Below are 22,609 nucleotides of genomic sequence, written 5' to 3'. Positions count from 1 at the left end.
ACAACATTGGAATGCACATGCACACATTCAGTGGCAACATTTGACATCAGCCACTGCTCATGTTAACATTTTACATCAACTACATTTCCTTGTGCGCGCCTCAGTGAGTGTCTGCGGGAGATAGGGTGCCTCCGGGCGGGGCGTCACTGGCTGAGACATGCAGATCTTCAACAGAACATGTGAAGTATCATCTCAAGTTGCCCAATTTACTACTATCTAATTATTCAAAATGGGGAAGCTGGTTGTCATATCACTTTTTGCTGCTGCTTTATCAGCATTTGTTGGAGAGAGAGTTATTAACTTAAGGTAGGCTGTGTTAATGTAGTTGTAGCTTTTTTAGCGTAAAATGCATGCTAGCTGTTATAGTAGCTAGCTAGCCAATTTTGTATTTTTGCTAGCAACCTCAAAAAGTTGTTTTGTTGCAACAAGCAATATAAGCCAACTAACCTGTTTTTCTATTTAGCTTTCCTTTATTAGCCATGGTTTATTACTGAGTAATAAGTTTGAGTTATTTTCACTTTTCTGAACTTATAAATTGAGAGAATGAGTGTCACTACATGTGTTTGACAAACAGCGATGCTTGGTGCCAAGCATGGCCTTTTCTGTCAGCTATGAAGACATAAATATGATCTCAATGCTAGTTACAGAGTCTGAGTATAATGATTGGAGGCTATACAAGATGATAGCTGACTAGGCTATATTTATGATTGTTTGTACATAGACACATAAAAATGCCCTAAGTCATAACTACAGGTGTTGAAATTGCATGTTATTCGGAGTTTGAAGGATGTAACTATGAACCTTATTTTACATTGCAGAAAAGGACTCTTGCTTCCAGAAAGCTTGTCCAAACCCACCTCCCAAACTGCCATCCAATCAAAAGCCTTGGTGCGTACAGTACACATATGTACAGGACATTGGAACTTTAACACTGCTGGCATGGATATAAAGGCATGCCTTTCCATAAGCTCTATGCCACATGTTCAATGGTATTATATGAAGTAACTGTACAACGTTATTTGCCTGTAAAGCCATATCTGAACACATGTGATTTGATTTCTGACAGAGTACGGATCAGAGGACCTCACAATACTTCCCAATGGACTTGCTATTATTAGCACTGTGAGTTACAACATTGACTTGGCCCTATATGAAACACGCACATAAAAATGTAGTCGCAAATAAATGTATTAGGCTATCTAACGTGTCCTAATATTAATCTTAATATTATTGGAATTACCAGGGCTTGAAGGATCCTTTATTGCCATCCTATTCAGATGCCCCTGGAAAGATGTATACCCTTGATATGAGTGAAGATTCTAGGATGAAACCAGTGGAGCTCGCATGGGGAGAGGCTTTGACCTGGACTCCTTCAATCCACATGGAATCAGTGTATACACAGATGAGACGGGTAAATAAAACCATAATCTGTGTCACAAATGGCATTTAGGGTATAGGGTATTCCCTAAATGGCACACTATTCCCTATAGGGCTCTGGTCAAAAGTAGTGCGCTATATAGGGAATAGGTGCCATTTTGGGACTCAAACAGGTTTTGAAATGCATCTGCTGCTCTTCCCAATCTTCTCTTGTGTGAAAAGAGAACTGTCAAAAACACAAGACGGATCAATTGATTGAGCTGAATGTTTTCTCCACTTTCCAGATAACTCAGTATACCTGTTTGTGGTCAATCACCCTCAACAAAAAACCCAAGTGGAGATCTTTCTGTTTGTTGAGGAGGACCACGCCCTTGTCTATGTGAAAACCATAAAGCATGAATTCCTTCACAGGTAGCAAGAGCTAAAGTCATGTCATTGCTTCAAACCAATTTGGTTTGTTACCTAGATTGTCGGTAGAGTTTCATATTACAGCAGGGCTAAAAGTGTTAATTACATGGTAACAATATGGAAATGTAGCCTATCCTCTTAAACTTGGATACTCTCAAGACTGAGAGTTTGGAGAAATTAGGGACATTTGAACTGAGCACAAACTAGTGCTCATTTTTGTTTGTTAATGTTGTTATGCATCCAACAGTTCTTTAATATGCCATTTAGATTAAATCGTGTTTTAAGTTGATCTGTGGTTTTCTCTTAGTGTGAATGACATTGTGGCTGTGGGAGTGGAGAGCTCTATGCCACCAACGATCGCTATTTCAGTGGAGGCACTCTGAATACTCTGGAGGTACTTCTGGCTCAGCCCTGGTCACGTTGTGTATTACAGCCCTGAAGAGGTCAAAGTAGTGGCTGAGGGATTTTACATGGCCAATGGCATCAACATCTCACCTGACAAAAGGTACAATAATTAGATGAATAATGTATTCAACTTCTATAGTGCTATTCAAGTATTCAGTCCCGTGTAGCTCAGTTGGTAGGGCATGGCGCCAGGGTTGTGGGTTTGATTCCCACGGTGACCAGTATGACATTTAAAAATAATAATAAAGTACTCAAATGTATGCACTCACTACTGTAAGTCGCTCTGTATAAGGGTGTCTGATAAAATTACAATTAAAAAAATAATTACATTACATAAAGAATCTCAAAGCGCTTTGAGTACTGTCATGTGTTCACACAGTTCAATAATCCTGTCCAYATGGACAGTCAAACCTGTTAAGTGTTTGATTATAGAGTGGATATCACATGTTGACATGATAAGATCTGTTGATGTAACTAATGTGATGTTATGTAACATATAACTATTTRTGTTTTCATGTAGGCACATATATGTGGCAGACTTATTTGACCACAACATACATGTGTTGGAGCGACTGGAAAGCAATGGTTTGGCCCCAGTGAAGGTAAAATACAAGAAATGGCAGATTTGTTTTACACCTGGTAAATAGTCAAATGGACTATTGAAACATGCTGCTCTGTTGAAAGCCTTCTAAATCTGATGTGTTTATTCTCTCCCAGTGCTTGTGTATCTGAATCCAGAATAGGCTCTTTAGAACTCATTTCATGATATTATTATTTTAAAAAGCMTGARCTGGYGCACWCCCAAAGAAAATGATTTAGTGTAGAGGTGCTGACTAACGGCGAATAAACTATGTCTAAAAAGAGAGTCGCACACCGAATATTTATAAACTCCCAGTAATGTATTGGGTAAAAAAAACTATGTTTTGGCATTCACTGTGTCCTGAAGAAAGCACCCTGAAGAAGGCACCCTCTGCTCTCAGGCACCCTGAAGAAAGCACCCTCTGCTCTCAGGCACCCTGAAGAAAGCACCCTCTGCTCTCAGGCACCCTGAGAAAAGCCACTCTCTGCCTCAGGCACCCTGATGAAGGCACAGTGAACGAAACGTTGGGTGTTTTACCCAATAAATTACTGGGAGCCTGAGACTCTATATATAGAGTGTGCGACTATTTTTATAGCTTACGTGATATTGTTCTTTGTCACCAGTCGTGTGGAAGTGGCTCTCTTGTTGACAACATTAATGTTGACCCTGAGACTGGCGACTTGTGGATAGTTGTCACCCTAATGGCTGGAAACTATTTCAAAATGATCCTGAGGATCTTCCTGGATCTGAGGTTCGTACACCTGCCGTGTGCTATTGAACTTACTGATGAACTGCTTTCTGGATCATATACCAGAGTGTATCTCTGTACTATACCAACATTGTTTTCACAGTTCACGCCTCTACTATGCTATAGATAAAAGCTGCTGGACTACAGTACATTCCAACTACTGTACGAGAGGAAACACACCAGTGCAATGGACTTAGAGTGGATATGGACTTAAAGTGTGTTAGAGTGGACTTAGTGGACTTAAATGGACTTAGAGTGGACTTGGGTGGATTTGGGGTGGACTTGGAGTGGACATGGACTGAACTTAGTTGGTCTTAGAGTGGACTTGGACTGGACCTGGATGTGGTGTTTTCTATTGGCGTTACCTCTAATGCTCACTGTCTGGTATACATCTACATTTCATGATATTGTTTTCACAGGTGATTCAGATTAAAGACATCCACTCTGAGAAGCCAGTGGTGACCCAGGTCTATGCTGATGACGGCAGTGTGCTCATAGGATCCTCTGTAGCAGCTCCCTATGGAGGAAAGCTTCTCATTGGAACAAATCTACCAGAAAGCCTTGGTCTGTGATCTAGCCAAGGATAGACCAGTAGCCAATGCTCTATGTAGAAAACAGGCATCCGACGTGGTTGTGTGTCGGAAGAGTGCAATTGTGTAACATACTGAATGTTGCAGTAGAAATGCAATGAATAGAGTTAACAAGATTACTTAGTCTATATGACAGGGAGGGATGTCTGTTCTACATAATATATATCTAGCTGAAAGTTCCTCAATGTTGTGCCGTACTGAATTCTGCCGTGGCCTGTGGGGTTCCAACTTGCCAAGTAAAAAAAAATAGTTCATTCATTGCACGCTCTGTCTAATCACTGGAAGTTAGATTTGCAATAAAAGTTGACAAAATTATTATGTCAAAGATAACGCTGGTGCACTGAACAAGACCTGTAACGAGACATAGTAATTGTTGCAAGTGCCACATTGTATAAAAGTTGATAAATGACTGGGGAAATGACATTTGAAATGCATGACGTTGTTTCTTGATAAGAATAAGCTGACTGTTAAGGACCCTTTTTTATTTTTTTATTTTTTTTGCCTAAAATGACATACCCAAATCTAACTCCTGTAGCTCAGGACCTGAAGCAAGGATATTCCTATTCTTGATACCATTTAAAAGGAAACACTTTGAAGTGTGTGGAAATGTGAAATTAATGTTGGAGAATATAACACATTAGATCTGATAAAAGATAATACAAAGAAAAAAAAAACATTTTCAAATTATTATTATTTTTTTTCATCTTGAAATGCAGTAGAAAGGCCAATATCTCACTTAGGAGTCTAGGTGCAATTTAGATTTTGGCCACTAGATGGCAGCAGTGTATGTACAACGTTTTAGACTATCCAATGAACCGTTGCATTACTGTTCAAAATGTTGTTTCAAGTCTGCCCAAAATGTGCCGAATTGGTCAATTGATACAAGTACATAACTATAGAGAACATACAAAATGATATGGTAATAAAAATGAAAGTTTACACACTTCTAGGAATGTCATAAAATTATGGATAATTAGTTTCCCTACAGAAAAGACACCAACCTCACACATCTAGATGGGTGTTTTTAATATAAAAATTGATTTTATCAAACAAAACTAAGCTATATTTATCTCTGGGACCCTCAGGATGACAAATCAGAGCAATATACTGAATGTAAGTACATTATTTACCTTCAGAGGTGAATATATCAAACCAAGTTGCTGTGATAATTATTTTTTTGTTGTTGTGCACTCTCCTCAAACAATAGCATGGTATTTTTTCACTGTAATAGCTACTGTAAATTGGACGGTGCAGTTAGATTAACAAGAATGTAAGCTTTCTGCCCATATAAGACATTGTCTATGTCCTGGGAAATGTTCTTGTTACTAATGAAGAGGGTTAAACCAAGGCCGTATACCTTTTAAAGGGGTAATAAATTATGTTATGATAAAACTGAAAGGTCTCCCTCTCAGGAGACCTCTTGTGTGTGTGTTAAAACCTGTTTTTGAAGTGTTGTGACCTTCAGACACTATCAGAAGGCTTCTACGTTCAGACTCCTCCTGTCTGGATCCCACCGTGGTATCTGGTTTTCTGAGAGCACAAGGCTGTCACAGACCTGATAAAACCAGCCACCTGTCAGAAGATGCTTACACTTGTTCACCTTGTTATGACCCTATACTTGTGATGAAAGGTCAAGTTTCGCGTCAAACCCACTTCTGAGCTTTTAATTGCTGATAAGATGGTTACTGCTGTCAGAGGAGGTTAGATTTATTAAAATGTTGTTGCCAGGGAACTCATGCAAGGAGGACTGGGAGAGGCTATATGAGTTGCAGGATGTCTTAGACATTTGCAGAACTTGGGGAGACCTATCATGTACTGTTATACTGTACTCTGTAACAACTTCGCCTACAATTGTATTACTAAAAGGAGTATTTTAATACTTAAACTAAGAGTCTGTGTTTCCTTTCCATTACTAATGTATGTTTGATAATTATATAGACCTGATCATTTGTTGAAGAAATTGACCAACACTTACAGTGTCATGCTAATCACATTAGCGCTCTTTATTTCAACTGTCCCGTGGGGGGACACCGATCCCATAGATGCAGTGGTGGAAAAAGTACCCAATTGTCATACTTGAGTAAAAGTATAGATACGTTAATAGAAAGTTACTCAAGTAAAAGGAAAAGTCACCAGTAAAATATTACTTGAGTAAAAGTCAAAAGTATTTGGTTCTAAATATACTTAAGTATCCAAAGTAAATGTAATTGCAAAAATATCTGTGTAAACATTTCAAATTCCTTCTTTTAAGCAAAGCAGACGGCACCATTGTCTTGTCTTTAAAATGTCTGGATAGCCAGGGGCACACTCCAACACTCAGACATAATTTATAAAATGCAGAGGATACGTTTTATGATCGTCAGATCGAGCAGAAGGGATGACCATGTGTTTAGTGAGTCCGTCAGATCAGAGGCAGAAGGGATGACCATGTGTTTAGTGAGTCCGTCAGATCAGAGCAGAAGGGATGACATGTGTTTAGTGAGTCCGCCAGATCAGAGGCAGAAGGGATGACCATGTGTTTAGTGAGTCCGTCAGATCAGAGGCAGAAGGGATGACCATGTGTTAGTGAGTCCGCAGATCAGAGGCAGAAGGGATGACATGTGTTTAGTGAGTCCGTCAGATCAGAGCAGAAGGATGACCATGTGTTAGTGAGTCCGTCAGATCAGAGGCAGAAGGTGACCAGTGTTTAGTGAGTCCGGCAATCAGAGCAGAAGGATGACCATGTGTTTAGTGAGTCCACCAGATCAGAGGCAGAAGGGATGACCATGTGTTTAGTGAGTCCGCCAGATCAGAGGCAGAAGGGATGACCATGTGTTGTCTTGATAAGTGAATTGGTCATTTTCCTGTCCTGCTTAACATTCAAAATGTAACTTTTGGTGTTAGGTAAACTCTATGGAGTAAAAAGTACATTTATTTCTTTTAGGAATGTAGTGAAGTAAAAGTAAAAGTAGTCAAAAATATAAATAGTAAAGTACAGATACCCCAAAAAACTACTTAAGTAGTACTTTAAAGTATTTTACTTAAGTACATTACACCACTGCGTAGAGGTTAAAGTATGTTTAAATTACAGGTACGTCTCACTTGATTGACATGGAAAACAAGTATTTTAAACGTTTTTTTACCCTCTTTGTAAAGTGAACTAGATTCAGTTGTGATGTAACTGAATATTGTTTTCTTCACAAGTGTGTTAACTTCTTTACATTAAATGTGGGACGCTAATTTGGCGTGCAAGTCTCAACTGTTGTTTAGCAGCAAACAAGTGATGTGGACAATATCCTCATCATGAACCGGGGATCACAGTTTTGGTACTGCAGATTTGACCTCCCTCTAGGAATTGCTAAACTACAGCGCGCCCCATGGTTCAACTGTGCAATTGCACTCTGCCTGTACACAACACACCCACATTTTGCACACCGCTTTCATAAACTTTGACCAAGGAAGGGAAAGAGTTCGTCTGCCATGAAGTGGGTGCTTGTTACCATCTGCATTGCTGCCTTGGCAGCTCTTTTGGGGCAACGACTTCTTAAATTGAGGTAGGCTACATGGTTGCTGAACATTTTAACATTATCGGGCGTGTGTATCTTCTTTGGAATGGCTTCTTCAGAATCATGCTACATTTCCCTGATCAGAGTTTACAATATTGACCTGATTGACATTGTCAACAGAGGCCTCAGGCATTAAAAGTGATATTTTGAACTACTTTAGGTGAATTGAGCAGTGTGGTGAGAGTGTCAAAAGCTGAATTCAGAATGATCTGTGTTGCTTTTGCTTTCACTCCAAAGTAATATTAACCGGGTTCTATTTGCAGTGAAATAGCCCTTGCCAACAGAGAAGTGCCTGTAAAACGCCCCCCAACTGTCACCTATTAAAGAATATAGGTATGTCTGAACCAGTCCATTAAATTGTAATCATACATTGACATTATAACAGTTCATGCTTTAATTAATACATATAGTATAGTTCTTCTGTGTTTCACATCGGTGTGAGATAGATACCAATGTAATGTTGAAATAGCCTGTTCTACTTTGAGCCTATTCCAGTTATTCCAGGAGGCTCAAAATAATGAGTCTTCTCAGTATATGTGATGAGATCAGGCTGTATCACTGCTACTTGGGCAAGTGTCAGGGCTGAAGTCCATTAGCTAATAGGCCAAGTATCAACGTGTCCCAGCATGCTTTGTTTGGTGTCATGATGATGAATGTTATGTTCAATGAAGGCCTATGGGATAAAAAATGATACATTGATATAGGCTAATGGTTTGTGGAAAATCCTATATGTACAGAATATGGAGCAGAGGACTTCACCATACTTCGAGATGGACTGGCCATCATAAGCACCGTAAGTAATATCCATTGTCATGATGCGATCCTTCATGGCAAGCATATTCTGGAAGGCACACTGAATAATTAAAATATTGTCCTCAATTCATAATATTGCATGTTGAACATACCTCACTCACACTGATGATAAAATAACTATTTTTACAGAATAAAATGGCTGTTTTTAACAAAACAATACATACACCCTGTTTGTATCCCCAAATGGCACCCTATTCCCTACATAGTGCACTAATTTGTCAAAAGTATGCACTATATAGGGAATAGGGAGCCATTTAGGACTTAACCCTGTCACTCATGTCAAATCATTACCCCCCCACCCAGGGCTTGAAATATCCTGGAATGCCCTCCTTCTCTGATGACCCAGGGAAGATCTATACCCTGGACCTGTTGGACCCCAGACTGACCGGTGGAGCTGACAATCAAAGGAGACCTGGACCGGGACTCCTTCAACCCCCATGGAATCAGTGTCTACATTGACGAGACAGGTAAGTATGGGAGATTTAGCTCTCACATATGAAATTAGTTCATTTCAAAACATTGGACAGGGTGTAGTACAGTACAATATACAGTACCAGTCAAAAGTTTGGACACACCTGCTCATTCAAGGGTTTTCAGAATTTTTTACTATTTTCTACATTGTAGAGTAATAGCGAAGACATTACAACTATGAAATAACACATATGGAATCATGAGGTAACCAAAAAAGTGTTAAACAAATCAAAATATATTTTAGATTCTTCAAATTAGCAACCCTTTGCCTTGATGACAGCTTAGCACACTCTTGGCATAAGAAAAAACCCTTGAATGAGTAGGTGTGTCCAAACATTTGACTGGTACTGTATAGCAAAACAGTACAGTATACAGTAAAACAATACAGTATACAGTAAAACAGTACAGTAACAGTACAACATACAGTATACAGTACAACAGTACAGTATACAGTACAGTATACAGTACAACAGTACAGTATACAGTACAACAGTACACAGTAAAAGAGTACAGTATACAGTAAAACAATACAGTATACAGTAAAACAGTACAGTATACAGTACAACAGTACAGTATACAGTACAACAGTACACAGTAAAAGAGTACAGTATACAATAAAACAATACAGTATACAGTTAACAGTACAGTATACAGTACACAGTAAAATAGTACAGTATACAGTAAAACAATACAGTATACAGTACAACAGTACAGTATACAGTACAACAGTACACAGTAAAAGAAGTACAGTATACAATAAAACAATACAGTATACAGTAAAACAGTACAGTACAACAGTACAGTATACAGTACAACAGTACAGTATACAGTACAACACAGTACACAGTAAAAACAGTACAGTATACAGTACAACAGTACACAGTAAAAGAGTACAGTATACAATAAAACATGTGTCAGCAGTTATTCTAGTTACTCAAGTCAGAAATCGCAGCAAATCCCTCTATTCCAGACCAGATTATCCCAAATTGGGAACACCCTTCAGACCATTGCCTATGGAATTATGAACACTACTGTGTGTGTGTGTGTGTGTGTGTGTGTGTGTGTGTGTGTGTGTGTGTGTGTGTGTGTGTGTGTGTGTGTGTGTGTGTGTGTGTGTGTTCCCTGTCAATCAATAGAGAGCCTTAGACACCAGAGGGGACAGTAGAGACCATATTTCTCACTGCTGAACTTTCATCTCCTTCCAGATAAAACCATCCATCTGTTTGTTGTCAATCACCCTCAACATTACACGAGCCAGCTAGAGATCTTTCTATTCGTCGAAGAGGACAACACCATTGTGCACCTGAAAACTATAAAGCATGATCTCCTTCATAGGTAGGTGTGAGATATTTACATGATGTGGATGAACCACATTGGCTATGTACTGTACAGTATAACCAGTGAGAGTTCCACAGTGGTGTGTTTCTGCTTGGCTAACTCTGTATGTTTTTGCCCTTTACTCTCTCAGTGTGAATGACATTGTGGCTGTGGGAGTGGAGAGCTTCTATGCCACCAACGATCACTCCTATCCCAGTGAAGTGCTACACATGCTGTCTGTCTTCCTGGRTCTACCCTGGGCTGGTGTGGTTTACTACAGCCCTGGAGGAGTGAAGGCAGTGGGCGATGGCTTCCTATCTGCAAACGGCATCAACATGTCACCCGACAAAAGGTGCCTTCTTTGTTTCCACAATTGTAGTAAAGTCTACACAATGGAAAATCAAACAGTTTAAAATGTACAAATCTGTTGTGCTCTTTGGAAGCGTGTTATGCAGTAAAACAATAAATGTGTTTTTTCCCCCCAGGTATCTATACGTGTCCGCTATTTTGGAGCATGAGATTGCTGTTTTTGAGATAAAGAAAAACAAAGACTTGGTACATGTCAAGGTAAAACTTTTTCACTACATCGAACATGAACGCAAACTTCTTTACGTGCACAATATTATATTTTGTATTGTTTCTAGAGATGGTTCAACCGCTATATTACAATCAGCCATCACATTCCTAATGATGTCTGTCTCCAACCAGTCTGTAGCCGTTGGGTCTCTCTGTGACAACATCGAGGTGGACCATGTAACAGGTGACATATGGCTGGGTTGTCACCCTAATGGAGCAAAGTTAGCAGTATATGACCCTGAGGATCCACCTGGATCGGAGGTTAGTACGTCATTTACCATGTCCTCTCTAGTTCTATTATATTATAGGAATAAATTCACTCTGATCTCAGTTCCAAATGGCACCCTATTCCCTATAGCAGTGGTTCCCACACTTTTTATAGTCCCGTACCCCTTCAAACGTTCAACCTCCAGCTGCRTACCCCCTCTAGCACCAGGGTCAGCGCACTCTCAAGTGTTGTTTTTTGCCATCATTGTAAGCCTGCCACACACACACTATACAATACATTTATTAAACATAAGAATGAGTGTGAGTTTTTGTCACAACCCAGCTCGTGGGAAGTGACAAAGAGCTCTTATAGGACCAGGGCACAAATAATAATATAATAATAGTCAATAATTTTGCTCTTTATTTAACCATCGTAGATATAAAACCTTATTTGTTCATCAAAAATTGTGAATAACTCACCACAGGTTAATGAGAAGGGTGGGCTTGAAAGGATGCACATAACTCTGCAATGTTGGGTTGTATTGGAGAGAGTCTCAGTCTTAAATCATTTCCCACACACAGTCTGTGCCTGTATTTAGTTTTCATGCTGAGGGCCGAGAATCCACTCTCACATAGGTACGTGGTTGCAAAGGGCATCAGTGTCTTAAAAGCACGATTTGCCAAGCAGGATACTCTGAGCGCAGCCCAATCCAGAAATCTGTCAGTGGCTTTTGATTAAATTAAACTTTCACAGAACCGCTTGCTGTAATTTTTAYGAGGCTCTCTTGTTCAGATATCGGTAAGTGGAATGGAGGCTGGGCATGAAAGGGATAACGAATCCAGTTGTTTGTGTCATCCGTTTCGGGAAAGTATCTGCGTAATTTCACACCCAACTCACTCAGGTGTTTCGCTATATCACCTTTGACATTGTCCGTAAGCTTGAGTTCATTTGCACACAAAAAAAATCAYACAATGATGGAAAGACCTGTGTGTTGTTCTTGTTAATGCAGACAGAGAAGAGCTCCAACTTCTTAATCATAGCCTCAATTTTGTCCCGCACATTGAATATAGTTGGGGAGAGTCCCTGTAATCCTAGATTCAGATCATTCAGTCGAGAAAACATCACCCAGATAGGCCAGTCGTGTGAGAAACTCGTCATCATGCAAGCGGTTAGACAAGTGAAAATTATGTCAGTAAAGAAAACTTTAAGCTCGTCTCTCAAATCAAAAAAATGTGTCATTACTTTGCTAGTTGTTTATCAGAGCACTTCTGTATGTTGTAAAATAGTTACATGGTCGCTGCCCATATCATTGCATAGTGCAGAAAATACACGAGAGTTCAGAGGCCTTGCTTTAACAAAGTTAACCATTTTCACTGTAGTGTCCAAAACGTCTTTCAAGCTGTCAGGCATTCCCTTGGCAACAAGAGCTTCTCGGTGGATGCTGCAGTTTACCCAAGTGGCGTCGGGAGCAACTGCTTGCACTCCACTATGTCTCCCTGTCATGGCTATTGCGCATTCAGTACAGATACCAACATGAGCAGCAGATACGTTTGGCTACATACGGACCGTTAGTGGAATCCCCGCGAGAGAATAACAGTTAATGTGATTGCATGTTAATTATTTGACAAGGCTACCTGTATTTGACATTGTGTTGTTATTTCGCTGAACACCAGGTGGTAAAATTGGAATACCTGCCCTATAGAGTATACTCCCTATGGGCCTTGGTCAAAAGTAGTGTAGTGCACTGTATAGGGAATAGACTGCCATTTGGGATACAGCACATGGACCAAAAGCTTTAATTGCTTTTCTTTATCATCATTTGTTTTATAGGTCATTAGGATTCGKGACGTCCACTATGAGAAGCCAGTTGTGACCCAGGTGTATGCTGATRATGGCAGTGTGCTCATAGGATCTACTGTAGCAGCTCCCTATGAAGGAAAGCTTCTCATAGGAACAGTCTACCACAAAGCCCTGGTCTGTGATCTGAAGTAGCCAATGATTCCTTTCAGACATCTGATTTCCAAAGTCTGTGTGTGTATATAGAGATGCAGTAATGACACTCAAACTGTATTGTACTCAAAGTCTGTGCTGTTTCTGTATAGTACATCTTGTCTGGTGTAATATGATTGAAAAGTATAAATATTCCACATGGTTGCCACAATATAACACTGCAATTGCTGTGATGCATAGCATGTGTAATWATGTTAAATGATAAGAGGCCGTCTGCGCTCTTTTAAGTTCCTTAGTACTCAATAGTGTCTGTTCCAGGTGCGTAGGAATCAAAATAAGAATAGTGGAAAAGATGAGACCCGCACACTGTCGACAAAATGAATGAATCCAAAACTGAGGCTTGATGTGTTATTATGTTTACATGTATCTTACTACACTATTTGTATTGATTAAACAGTTATATTCCATTCTCTGACATTGACAAATTGTTGATAATCGATCTTTGGGGGAATTTTTGGGGGGGGTAATGACAAAGCAAAAAATACAAAATGTTTCAATATCTTACATCTCCTTTTTCAAGTCCACAACCACTACATCTACTCATATAAAAACATGGAAATCGCATAGAAATTCATGTAAACTTTATTTCTGAAGGCAGTTTGTTACAATAGACAAACTACGTTGCTTTCAGTTTTCTCATTTTAGAGTCAGGTAAATCACACTGGCAACTCTGAGTCCATTGTTTGCTATATTTTCCTTTCTTTACTTTCCCCACAGACCAAAATGTGTGTTTAACATCGAGATAAACATGACAGAGAAGACAGGAAGCTGTCTAGACTGTGTATTCATGATCTTAGGCCTTGATAATCCTGGGTCATACATTTCACTGATCACTATGTTAAGGAAAACCGTTGAACATTTGGACCCACTCCTCACCACAGGGGAATATGACCAATCCTAACTCTGCCATTGTCTCTGGCTGTCCCAGGACCTTGTTATGATGCTTCTACATCATTCAGTTCAGATGGATAAAAAGGTGTGATCGGTGTGATACATGAAAAGGTGTGATAAATAAAAAGGTGTGATGGGTACGATAAATAAAAAGGTGTGATGGGGGTGATAAATTAAAAGTTGTGATGGGTACAATAAATAAAAAGTTGTGATGATCCGCAGACCCATCACCGACCCATCATACCTTTTTATTTATCTGAATTCACGGGTTTTACGCACCAACCAAACTTCTAGGAAAGCGCGATGGTCCCCTTTTGATTACATCATTCAGTTCTCCATGAAGAGGATGGATCCAAGGCTTCAGCCTTTCTCGTCATTCTCCTCTCCYGAATCCCCCTCCACTACCTTTGATACAGTAAACCTATTCTCTCCACCATCTTGATTCTGAACATTCTCCTCTTTGTTGATGTTAGGACCTAGATCGGCGGGGTTGAGGTTCTCTTTTGAGTTGGACACATTAACAGCCTTCGCTCTAGTGTCCCTATCCAGACAGTTCTCCTCAAACACAGGGTCTTTCATAAAGACAGGGTCTCCCATAAAGACAGGGTCATCCTCGATAAGCCTCTGCCCCTCCTCTCCCATCCCAAAGCTGCTTAGTAACATATTGTGACTGATGCTGAGGTGGCGCCTCAGGCGGCGTGGGGAATGCTCCAGGGTTTGGATATTCGTCCCCAGGATGTCACTACAGCTCTTTGAACGACTCAACTCCTTGAATTCCGTCTTCGGCTTCGTGGCAGCGCCAATCTGCCTGATGGCGGTGCTGTAGTCCTCATGCTTCTCAGACAGGAAGTTGAAGATGTCGACGGCGGTGGGGAGGCGGCGAGGGCTGCGGATGTCGTCCTTCTCAGGCTGCCATCGATGGTCCGGGTGGTCCATCCTGTGTCTCTGCCTTCTCTTCTTCAGGACCTTGTGGGCCGACACAACCATGTGGACGTTCCAGCTGAAGAACAGAGACAGCCAGGCCAGACCCATGTAGATCCACACCTCTGCAAACACCCGGTACAGCCTTGGGTAGTCTATGTTCGGATTGATACCTGTGGAGTCAAAAAGGSAACATAGTTTAATTAAGTATATGTCACCCTTTGTTCAGCTTGGACCAAGCAGGATTGCACCAGGCAATGAATCCACCTCCAAATGACTTCATGATCCTCTAACGTGAATTAGGTGATATCATTCTTCACATATCTCTTTAACATAAACTAATATTTTCTGAAGAATGCCATCTACTTCATGAAAAGCCTATGTAACTACCGGCGACGTAGTCCCCGAAGCCAACAGTGGTGAGGGTGATGAAGGAGAAGTAGAAGCCCTCCAGGTACGACCATCCCTCCAGGGACATGAACACAAACGGGGGGATCACCAGGTGTACCAGCAGACCCCACAGGAGGAAGATGGCCGTGCAGATCAACTGGACCTTTTTCTGCAGACGTCACACAGGGAGAATCAATCAATCATTCAAATGTATTTTTATAAAGAACTTTGTGACAACTGCTGATGTAAAAAGGGCTTTACAGTGAGCCGGCCTAGACCCCAGAGAGCAACCAAAGCAGAAGCTAAAGCACAGTGAGAAGAACAAGCAACGGCATGTGACACAAGTGACAATGTTAGACCAATCCCTTTGATTTGACCATGTCAATTGTCATTTTTGAGTGTTCCACCAGATCTGGTGATAAKGCTTGTAGGCTAACACTTCTCCATTAGTTGGACCATACAGGATTCAGTAATTAGTACGCAGCTACAGTGGCTAAACGTGGCTTGTCATTGGCTAATCCGCTGTTAATAAATGCTTAAGTCATGTATTGCACCTCCCCCAAAGTCATTRATATAAATCCAAATCAGCACACTAAACGTGCTGAGAGACTCCCAGTGAGTCTTACCACACTAAGKCCTTTGAGTACCAGGACCTGTCCCAGGCGCTTGGCTCTGTCTCCGAAGAACGAGCCCAGCTCACTAATCCAGGTGAGGCAGAGAGGGATCCCACACAGGCCATACAGGATGCAGAATATACGGCCGCCAGCCGTCTTTGGGGCAACATTACCATAACCTGCAAATCACAAACGTATAGGCTTTCAGACGGGTGTGGCAGCTTCATTTCTGCTATGGTTAGACATTGGGTAACTGAGTTGGCAGCAGTTATCGGACAGAGATGTACATGATTCAATGTTTCCAGTGTTGTATTCAAGATATTGCCCACCTATGGTAGTGACAATAGTGGCAGCAAAGACAACCGAATTGGTCCAGTCCCAGTTGTTGTAGGTATTCTCTCCAGTGATGGTCACACCTTGTCCAGCAGCGTCTGACACCACCTAGGGAACAGAGTGGGTTATCACACTGTACAAACAGAGCTGATTGGGGTTAAACGTTGACGCGTTTCAGTGGGAGGAATTTCAGGAGTCTTCACACTCTGGGTAAACACAGCTCTAGAGTTACTTTGGGAATCTAAATTCACTGAGATTGAGCAAATAAAAATATAAAATGTTCCCACTYTGATTTGTTTGAAAAGTATWTTTKAGTCATTACACACAAACAATAGACCCCTCTTATATATTTCCAGAACCTTCAAATAGAAGCACACAGCCGTAATTTAYGGACTGAAAACGCCCYCTGTAGTCTCGTAAACACGACCCTAGACAGCAGTGGCATTAAAACACTGGAGGCAACCCGGATATCTAGAGAGACAACGCCCTCTGAAAATATGYTGCCCCTTGGCTATTCCACGCTAGCAGAGTGGCACTGAGACTGATTTYTCACTATAAAATGTATGTYRAATGAAAACCAATGATTGCAAAGTTAAACAAAACATACAACTCTGCACAAGGACTACTTTTAACAATTTCCACTGAAAACATATTGGCTTGAAGAACAGTGCAGAYGCAAAGTTTGGCAACATAATGACTGTGCAGTCKTCTGACGTCATTCTGTTACCAAACTTTGCATGTGCACTGTTATCGGAACAAAGAAAATGCCAAACCAGTTCTTCTGAACTGTCCCAACATGCTGGCTTGGCTCCTTTGGTTAAAGAGCAGRGATGATGAAAATGCATGYAGGCTCATCAGTGATGTGTTCTGTTGCTATARTTGAAACTTGATTCATAAGYGTAGTAGTACTCCAAACTTTTACTGCAACAGTGAAAATAATATATTCAATGCATAATAACATATAAAAATATGCACATCTATTATCAATAACACAGTCATATCAGTACTGCCAAGGACTGAAATGTCCTAACTTGACAAGCTTTGTTTAGATGAAATAATTTCAGATGATCTACAATGTTATTTTTTCATGTAAAATTACCCACAAAGCATTTGACATCAGGCAATGCCTTTTGGACGTCTTTTTCTGGTCCAAAAGGGGGTATTTTGGGGGTATTTTTTTGGAGCGCTGATTTCAACGTCCACGGATGTAGATTTTTGGTCCAGTCCGGACCAAATCTGAACCAATCATAGTTGTCCCAAACATTTGGCCCAAACATAGACATTCAGATTTGGTCTGGTCCGGACCGGCCTTGATTTAGCCCAAACACAGACATGGATCTGGTCCACACYGACCAAATGTGTACTTTATCATTAGAATAATACCCAGCCAGTGTTTGTTTTTACATGTATATTTAGGACATTCAGCAGATGCTCTTATCCAGAGTGACTTACAGTCAGTGTATTCAACTAATGTAGATAAACAACAACATATTAGTCATAGCAAGAAAACAATCATTTGTAAACGTTACTCAGAATGTTATTGTAGTTAAGGTGGTCTGTTGGTTCATTCTGTATGCCGGCCTACTTTGATCATCATTGCTGCCAGTTTTAAAGCATTTGAAAAAGCGAACATAACTGCATGTTTACAGATGGGACCAATAATACATATGTTGTTTCTTACTTAATAGAACATGTATAGCATTTAAAATGTTGCCATAGAATCAATGTCTGAAAAATACATATTTTCAACGTGTGGAAAATACATATTTGTTCCATTCATTCAGCCTCTAAAATGCACCTGATTTCAACGTCCAGAAAAGAAGTATTTTTGACATCCATATAACACTTATTTTCGAGGTCCCAGAGGTCTAAGCTTTCATTCAGCACCTGAAATGCACGTGATGTCAACTTCTGGAAAATAGGTATTTTCAATATAATTTTGCTTACTGGGTATGTTTATTATCCAGGGACAACGTCCATGGGCCTAAATAGTTGTAGAACAGTAGGCCTAAAACATAGTGGCAATTCTACGGTAACAGAGGGATTCTGAGACTCGGGTTTTTCACTTTAAAATAAACAAAAAACAATGATTGCAAAAAGTTCAACCATACAACTCCATGCACAAGGACTACTTTGAACAATTTCCACTGAAATGTTCACAATACATTTGCTTGAAGAACAAAAGTGCATAGAGTTGTATGGTTTGTTTAACTTTGCAATTATTGTTTTTTGTTTGACATACATTTTAAAGTGAAATATCCGACTTTCAGCAATAGCTGTTACACCTTGGAATCGCCCATAGTGTAAAATACAATTTTAGAGATATAATAAAGTTCCAATGCAGACCAAGCTGACAACACAGTAATGATAATCATTAAAACACAGATTGTGAATATAAAGATGCTTTCTAAATTGAATCCCTACATACCCCAAAATATAGTTCAGATCTTCTTTAGTCAAGCACGGATATGTTTTAAGAATGTTTTCCTTTTGACGGGAATATTCGGATTTGGCCAGTTTCCAATTGGGTTCTTCAAGTATTTGAAATATTGCTGCCCCGATCGATAGGTAAAAAATGATCCTGACGTTAATACAGGACCCTTATCAGACATTGCCGATCACTTAAAAACAATCCTCATTATAAAACTCGCATCAAAATTGTTGCCCAAAACAAAAATAGGACGCGTGTTGCATTCAAACTTCTCTTCCTGGTTCCTGTGCTGGGTAATTACAAACGTGGGAGCTGGGATTGTGATAATACAATGGAGGAGGACAAATTCAATCCAGCCCACATACAAGACATCGTTTCAGGTGTGCGCCATTGTTTAGCCTATAGTATCATTTTCAAAGAGACAGAAAAACGTTATAAGTGACTTTCTGATTTCTACAACCTAGCTATATGGGTTTAAAGCTGGAATCCGTAGCTGTGAAACTGCCACGTTAGCCTAGCTACTTCAAACAACGAACACAGTTTTTCCCCCTCGAACATCATTGCATATCATTGCAGCGCGATAGAACAGCAGAGTATGTATTTCTCAAGCTTCATAAACAAAGCCAAATCTATTAAAAATGCGACCAGTGGCACTGTTCACTGTATGCTGATCTCAGATGTAATGCTGTGCGGATTAAAGGTCTCAAATTAAATATCTTTATTGAGTTTTGACTGATTGAAAGTCTCTGGCTGGGGATGTGTTTATGGAAAACAGCCACATAGACGTCTACCCKTACGAAAAAAGATTGCAGTATAACTGGTGTATGCTGCAAATACTGCGTCCAAAATAACACCGTTTTTTTACTGCAGTCATTTTGCAGTGTATTYGCAGTTCAACTTCAGTACACTGGTTATTCTGCAATTACTGCATCCAAAATACCACAGTTGACTGCAGTTACTGCACGCTTACTGCTGTTTCAAAACTGTACTCTTTTTTTGTAAGGGTATAATTGGTTCAGATTTGGTCTTGTCCATTTGGCTCAAAAATAGATGTCTACGTTTTGTTTGGACAGCACAGTACAGTAGAGAACTATACAGTAACCGACTACATTACATTAAAAAAGTAGAGTACAGTACAATACAGTATAGTACAGTACAGTATAGTACAGTACAGTACAGTATAATGTACTGAATTGTATCCGCCTTTACTCTAATGTACTCTACTTAATTAAACTCTACTGAATTAAACTCTACTGTACTCTACTGAATCAAACTCTACTGTACTGTACTGTATTATCCTGTGCTCTACTGTACTGAATCAAACTCTACTGTACTGTATTATCCTGTGCTCTACTGTACTGAACTGTGCCGTACTGTGCTGTTCAAACTTGTGAAGCATAGCCTAGAAGTCTATCATTCGTTCAGAGTTGGTCCGGTCTGGAGCAACCACATTTGTACTTGTTTGGGGNCCGAAGCTCATTAGTATAATCTCCAGTTTGCAAGTGTTTGTTTTTTACACTTCTATTTAGGACATTCAGCAGATGCTCTTATTCAGAGTGACATACAGTCAGTGCATTCAACTAAAGTAGATAAACAACATATCACAGTCATAGCAAGACAAAAAATATGACTGAGAATGTTATTGTAGTTGACGTGGTCTGATGCTTTACTCTGTAGGTTGGACTACTTTGAACATCATTGCTGCCAGTTTGTAAGCTTTTGAAAAGCKAACATAAGTGCATGTTTACAGATGGGAGCAATAATACATATTCTATGTTGCAATCTTCACCTGGCTCCTCTTTCCTATATTAAATGGATTTAAAATGWATTATTGTGATATTATGTTTACTTCATTGAGAATGTATGTACAGTTTAWATTTGGCCATAGAATTAATTACCAAAAAAATAACTATTTTCAAYGCCTGTCAATGACGTCTTTTCACCTTTCATTCAGAACTGAAAATGGACCTGATTTCAACATCCGGAAAATATGTATTTTCACCTTTCATTTAGAACCTAAAATGAACCTAACTTCAACGTCAGGAAAATACGTATTTACAACGTAATTTTGCTTACTGGGCATGTATAATGTTATTAACCTATATGTAGGCTACATTATTGACATATAATAACATTATATGTAGGCTATAATAACATAATAGCCTACATTATTGCCTTTCATAAAATACAGGTACACACATTTACTTGCAGGCATTGCCTACACACAAGTGCACAATAGAGGCACTAATAGAGTTCGCCAGCTTGTAGTCCCAAAAACCAGAAATTAGTTACCTCTGGTTCGTTCACCCATTCCTATGGAGGGAAATGAATCGGGAAAGAAGGTCTGAGGCTAACACAGGCTCAGGAGATCTTATACATTTTGTTTTATGAGATATCAGTCAGTTAACGTGGCTATGAATTATGAAGCCTTTAGGTACTTGTTYTGATTACATAAATGCTTCAAAATTCACAAAAGGTGATGTTAGCTGAGATTATCTCATAGAACAAAAGGTATAAGAGCTCCTAAACTTGTGTTTACGGGTTCAGGGTAACAGGGTTTAGGGTACAGGGTTAGGGTACATGGTTAGGGTACAGGAGTACATGGTTAGGGTACATGGTTAGGGTACAGAGTACATGGTTAGGGTACATGGTTAGGGTCAGGGTTAGGGTACAGGGTTAGGGTACACGGTTAGGGTACAGGGTTAGGGTACAGGGTTAGGGTACAGGGTAAGGGTACATGTTAGGGTACAGGGTTAGGGTACAGGGTTAGGGTACAGGGTTTAGGGTACATGGTTAGGGTACATGGTTAGGGTACAGGGTTAGGGTACAAGGTTAGGGTACAGGGTTAGGGTACATGGTTAGGGTACAGGGTTAGGGTACATGGTTGGGTACATGGTTAGGGTACAGGTTTAGGGTACAGGGTTAGGGTACATGGTTAGGGTACAGGTTTAGCCACTGTCACCTTTGTCTCTCCAGACCAACTTCCGTGGCATGAGATCACAGACGACTGTCAAACTGGGCCATGGCATCTGGAAATACTACAGGTCTGTTCTGTTTTTACAGTATTGAGATTGACCAAATATGGGGCAAATCAGTTTCTGTATCTATCATTATAACGTTACTGACCTCAAGTGCAGAGCTGGAAACAGGGGGAACGTTGAAATGGCATTAACAAGCCTCTGGTGTATATACGGATACAGTATACAAGAATATTGTTATTTTTTACTCTGAAGTCGTACTGTAACATAATCCTAAATAATTACTGGACATGGTCACAACATGACAGCAGACAAGGGCAGAAGGAATGTAGACAATAGGTGAGTTTTTACTACACACACCCTCCCTCCACCCTCCAGTTGCCTAGAACCCTCCCTTCCCCTCTCCCTAATGCAGGGAGCAGGTGCTGGGCTGGACCCCAGAGAGATGAGGAGAGGGGAGGGACACCACTCACAGATGCACCCTCCCCAGAGACTCTGACAGACAGACACAGACAGCCAAGACACAAAACCTCTCACTCTAAGAAAGTCAGCAACACACACACACCACACACACACACACACACACACACACACACACACACACACACACACACACACACACACACACACACACACACACACACACACACACACACACACACAACCACACACACACACACACACACACACACACACGGAGTGTGTTTATTTCCCTCTCGTCTTTCATCCCTCTCTTTGGCTCCATCCCTGATTACATAACGGCCCCTATACACCTCCCTCTCTCCCCCTTCCGACTCCTCTCCCGTTGCCTTCCTTCCTCTGTTCTGTTAGCTACTGCATCATGGGTAGAGACATCTAACACCTTGTTTTGCATCACACAAATATATCTATAATATGTAAAACATATTTTGCAGCTGTGAACATCTGGTATTAATAAAATATGCCAGTCGGCAAATATAGTACTGTCTGTAGCATGGTTAAGGAGACTTAGTTTGTGGTTGGA

General features: G+C 40.3%; 1 protein-coding gene and 2 pseudogenes across 1 annotated transcript; 2 read left to right on the top strand and 1 right to left on the bottom strand.

Moving 5' to 3' along the window:
* Positions 1 to 11: 11 nt before the first annotated feature.
* Positions 12 to 4,345, top strand: LOC112073012 (serum paraoxonase/arylesterase 2-like; annotated as a pseudogene).
* Positions 4,346 to 7,525: 3,180 nt separating this feature from the next.
* LOC112073006 (serum paraoxonase/arylesterase 2-like) lies at positions 7,526 to 13,473 on the top strand. Its single transcript, XM_024140388.2, is given in 11 exon segments — positions 7,526 to 7,641; positions 7,917 to 7,954; positions 7,957 to 7,986; positions 8,391 to 8,446; positions 8,770 to 8,852; positions 8,854 to 8,933; positions 10,143 to 10,272; positions 10,406 to 10,606; positions 10,740 to 10,821; positions 10,963 to 11,091; positions 12,869 to 13,473. Coding segments are annotated over 11 exon segments (1,065 nt in total). The 5' UTR covers positions 7,526 to 7,567; the 3' UTR covers positions 13,031 to 13,473.
* A 141-nt stretch (positions 13,474 to 13,614) lies between these two features.
* On the bottom strand, positions 13,615 to 18,924 carry LOC112073005 (potassium channel subfamily K member 5-like; annotated as a pseudogene).
* Between the last annotated feature and the right edge of the window lie 3,685 nt (positions 18,925 to 22,609).

This window comes from Salvelinus sp. IW2-2015, unplaced genomic scaffold, assembly GCF_002910315.2.
Source record: "Salvelinus sp. IW2-2015 unplaced genomic scaffold, ASM291031v2 Un_scaffold2120, whole genome shotgun sequence".
Classification (NCBI taxonomy): Eukaryota; Metazoa; Chordata; class Actinopteri; order Salmoniformes; family Salmonidae; genus Salvelinus; species Salvelinus sp. IW2-2015.
This window is presented reverse-complemented; position numbering and strand designations above follow the sequence as displayed.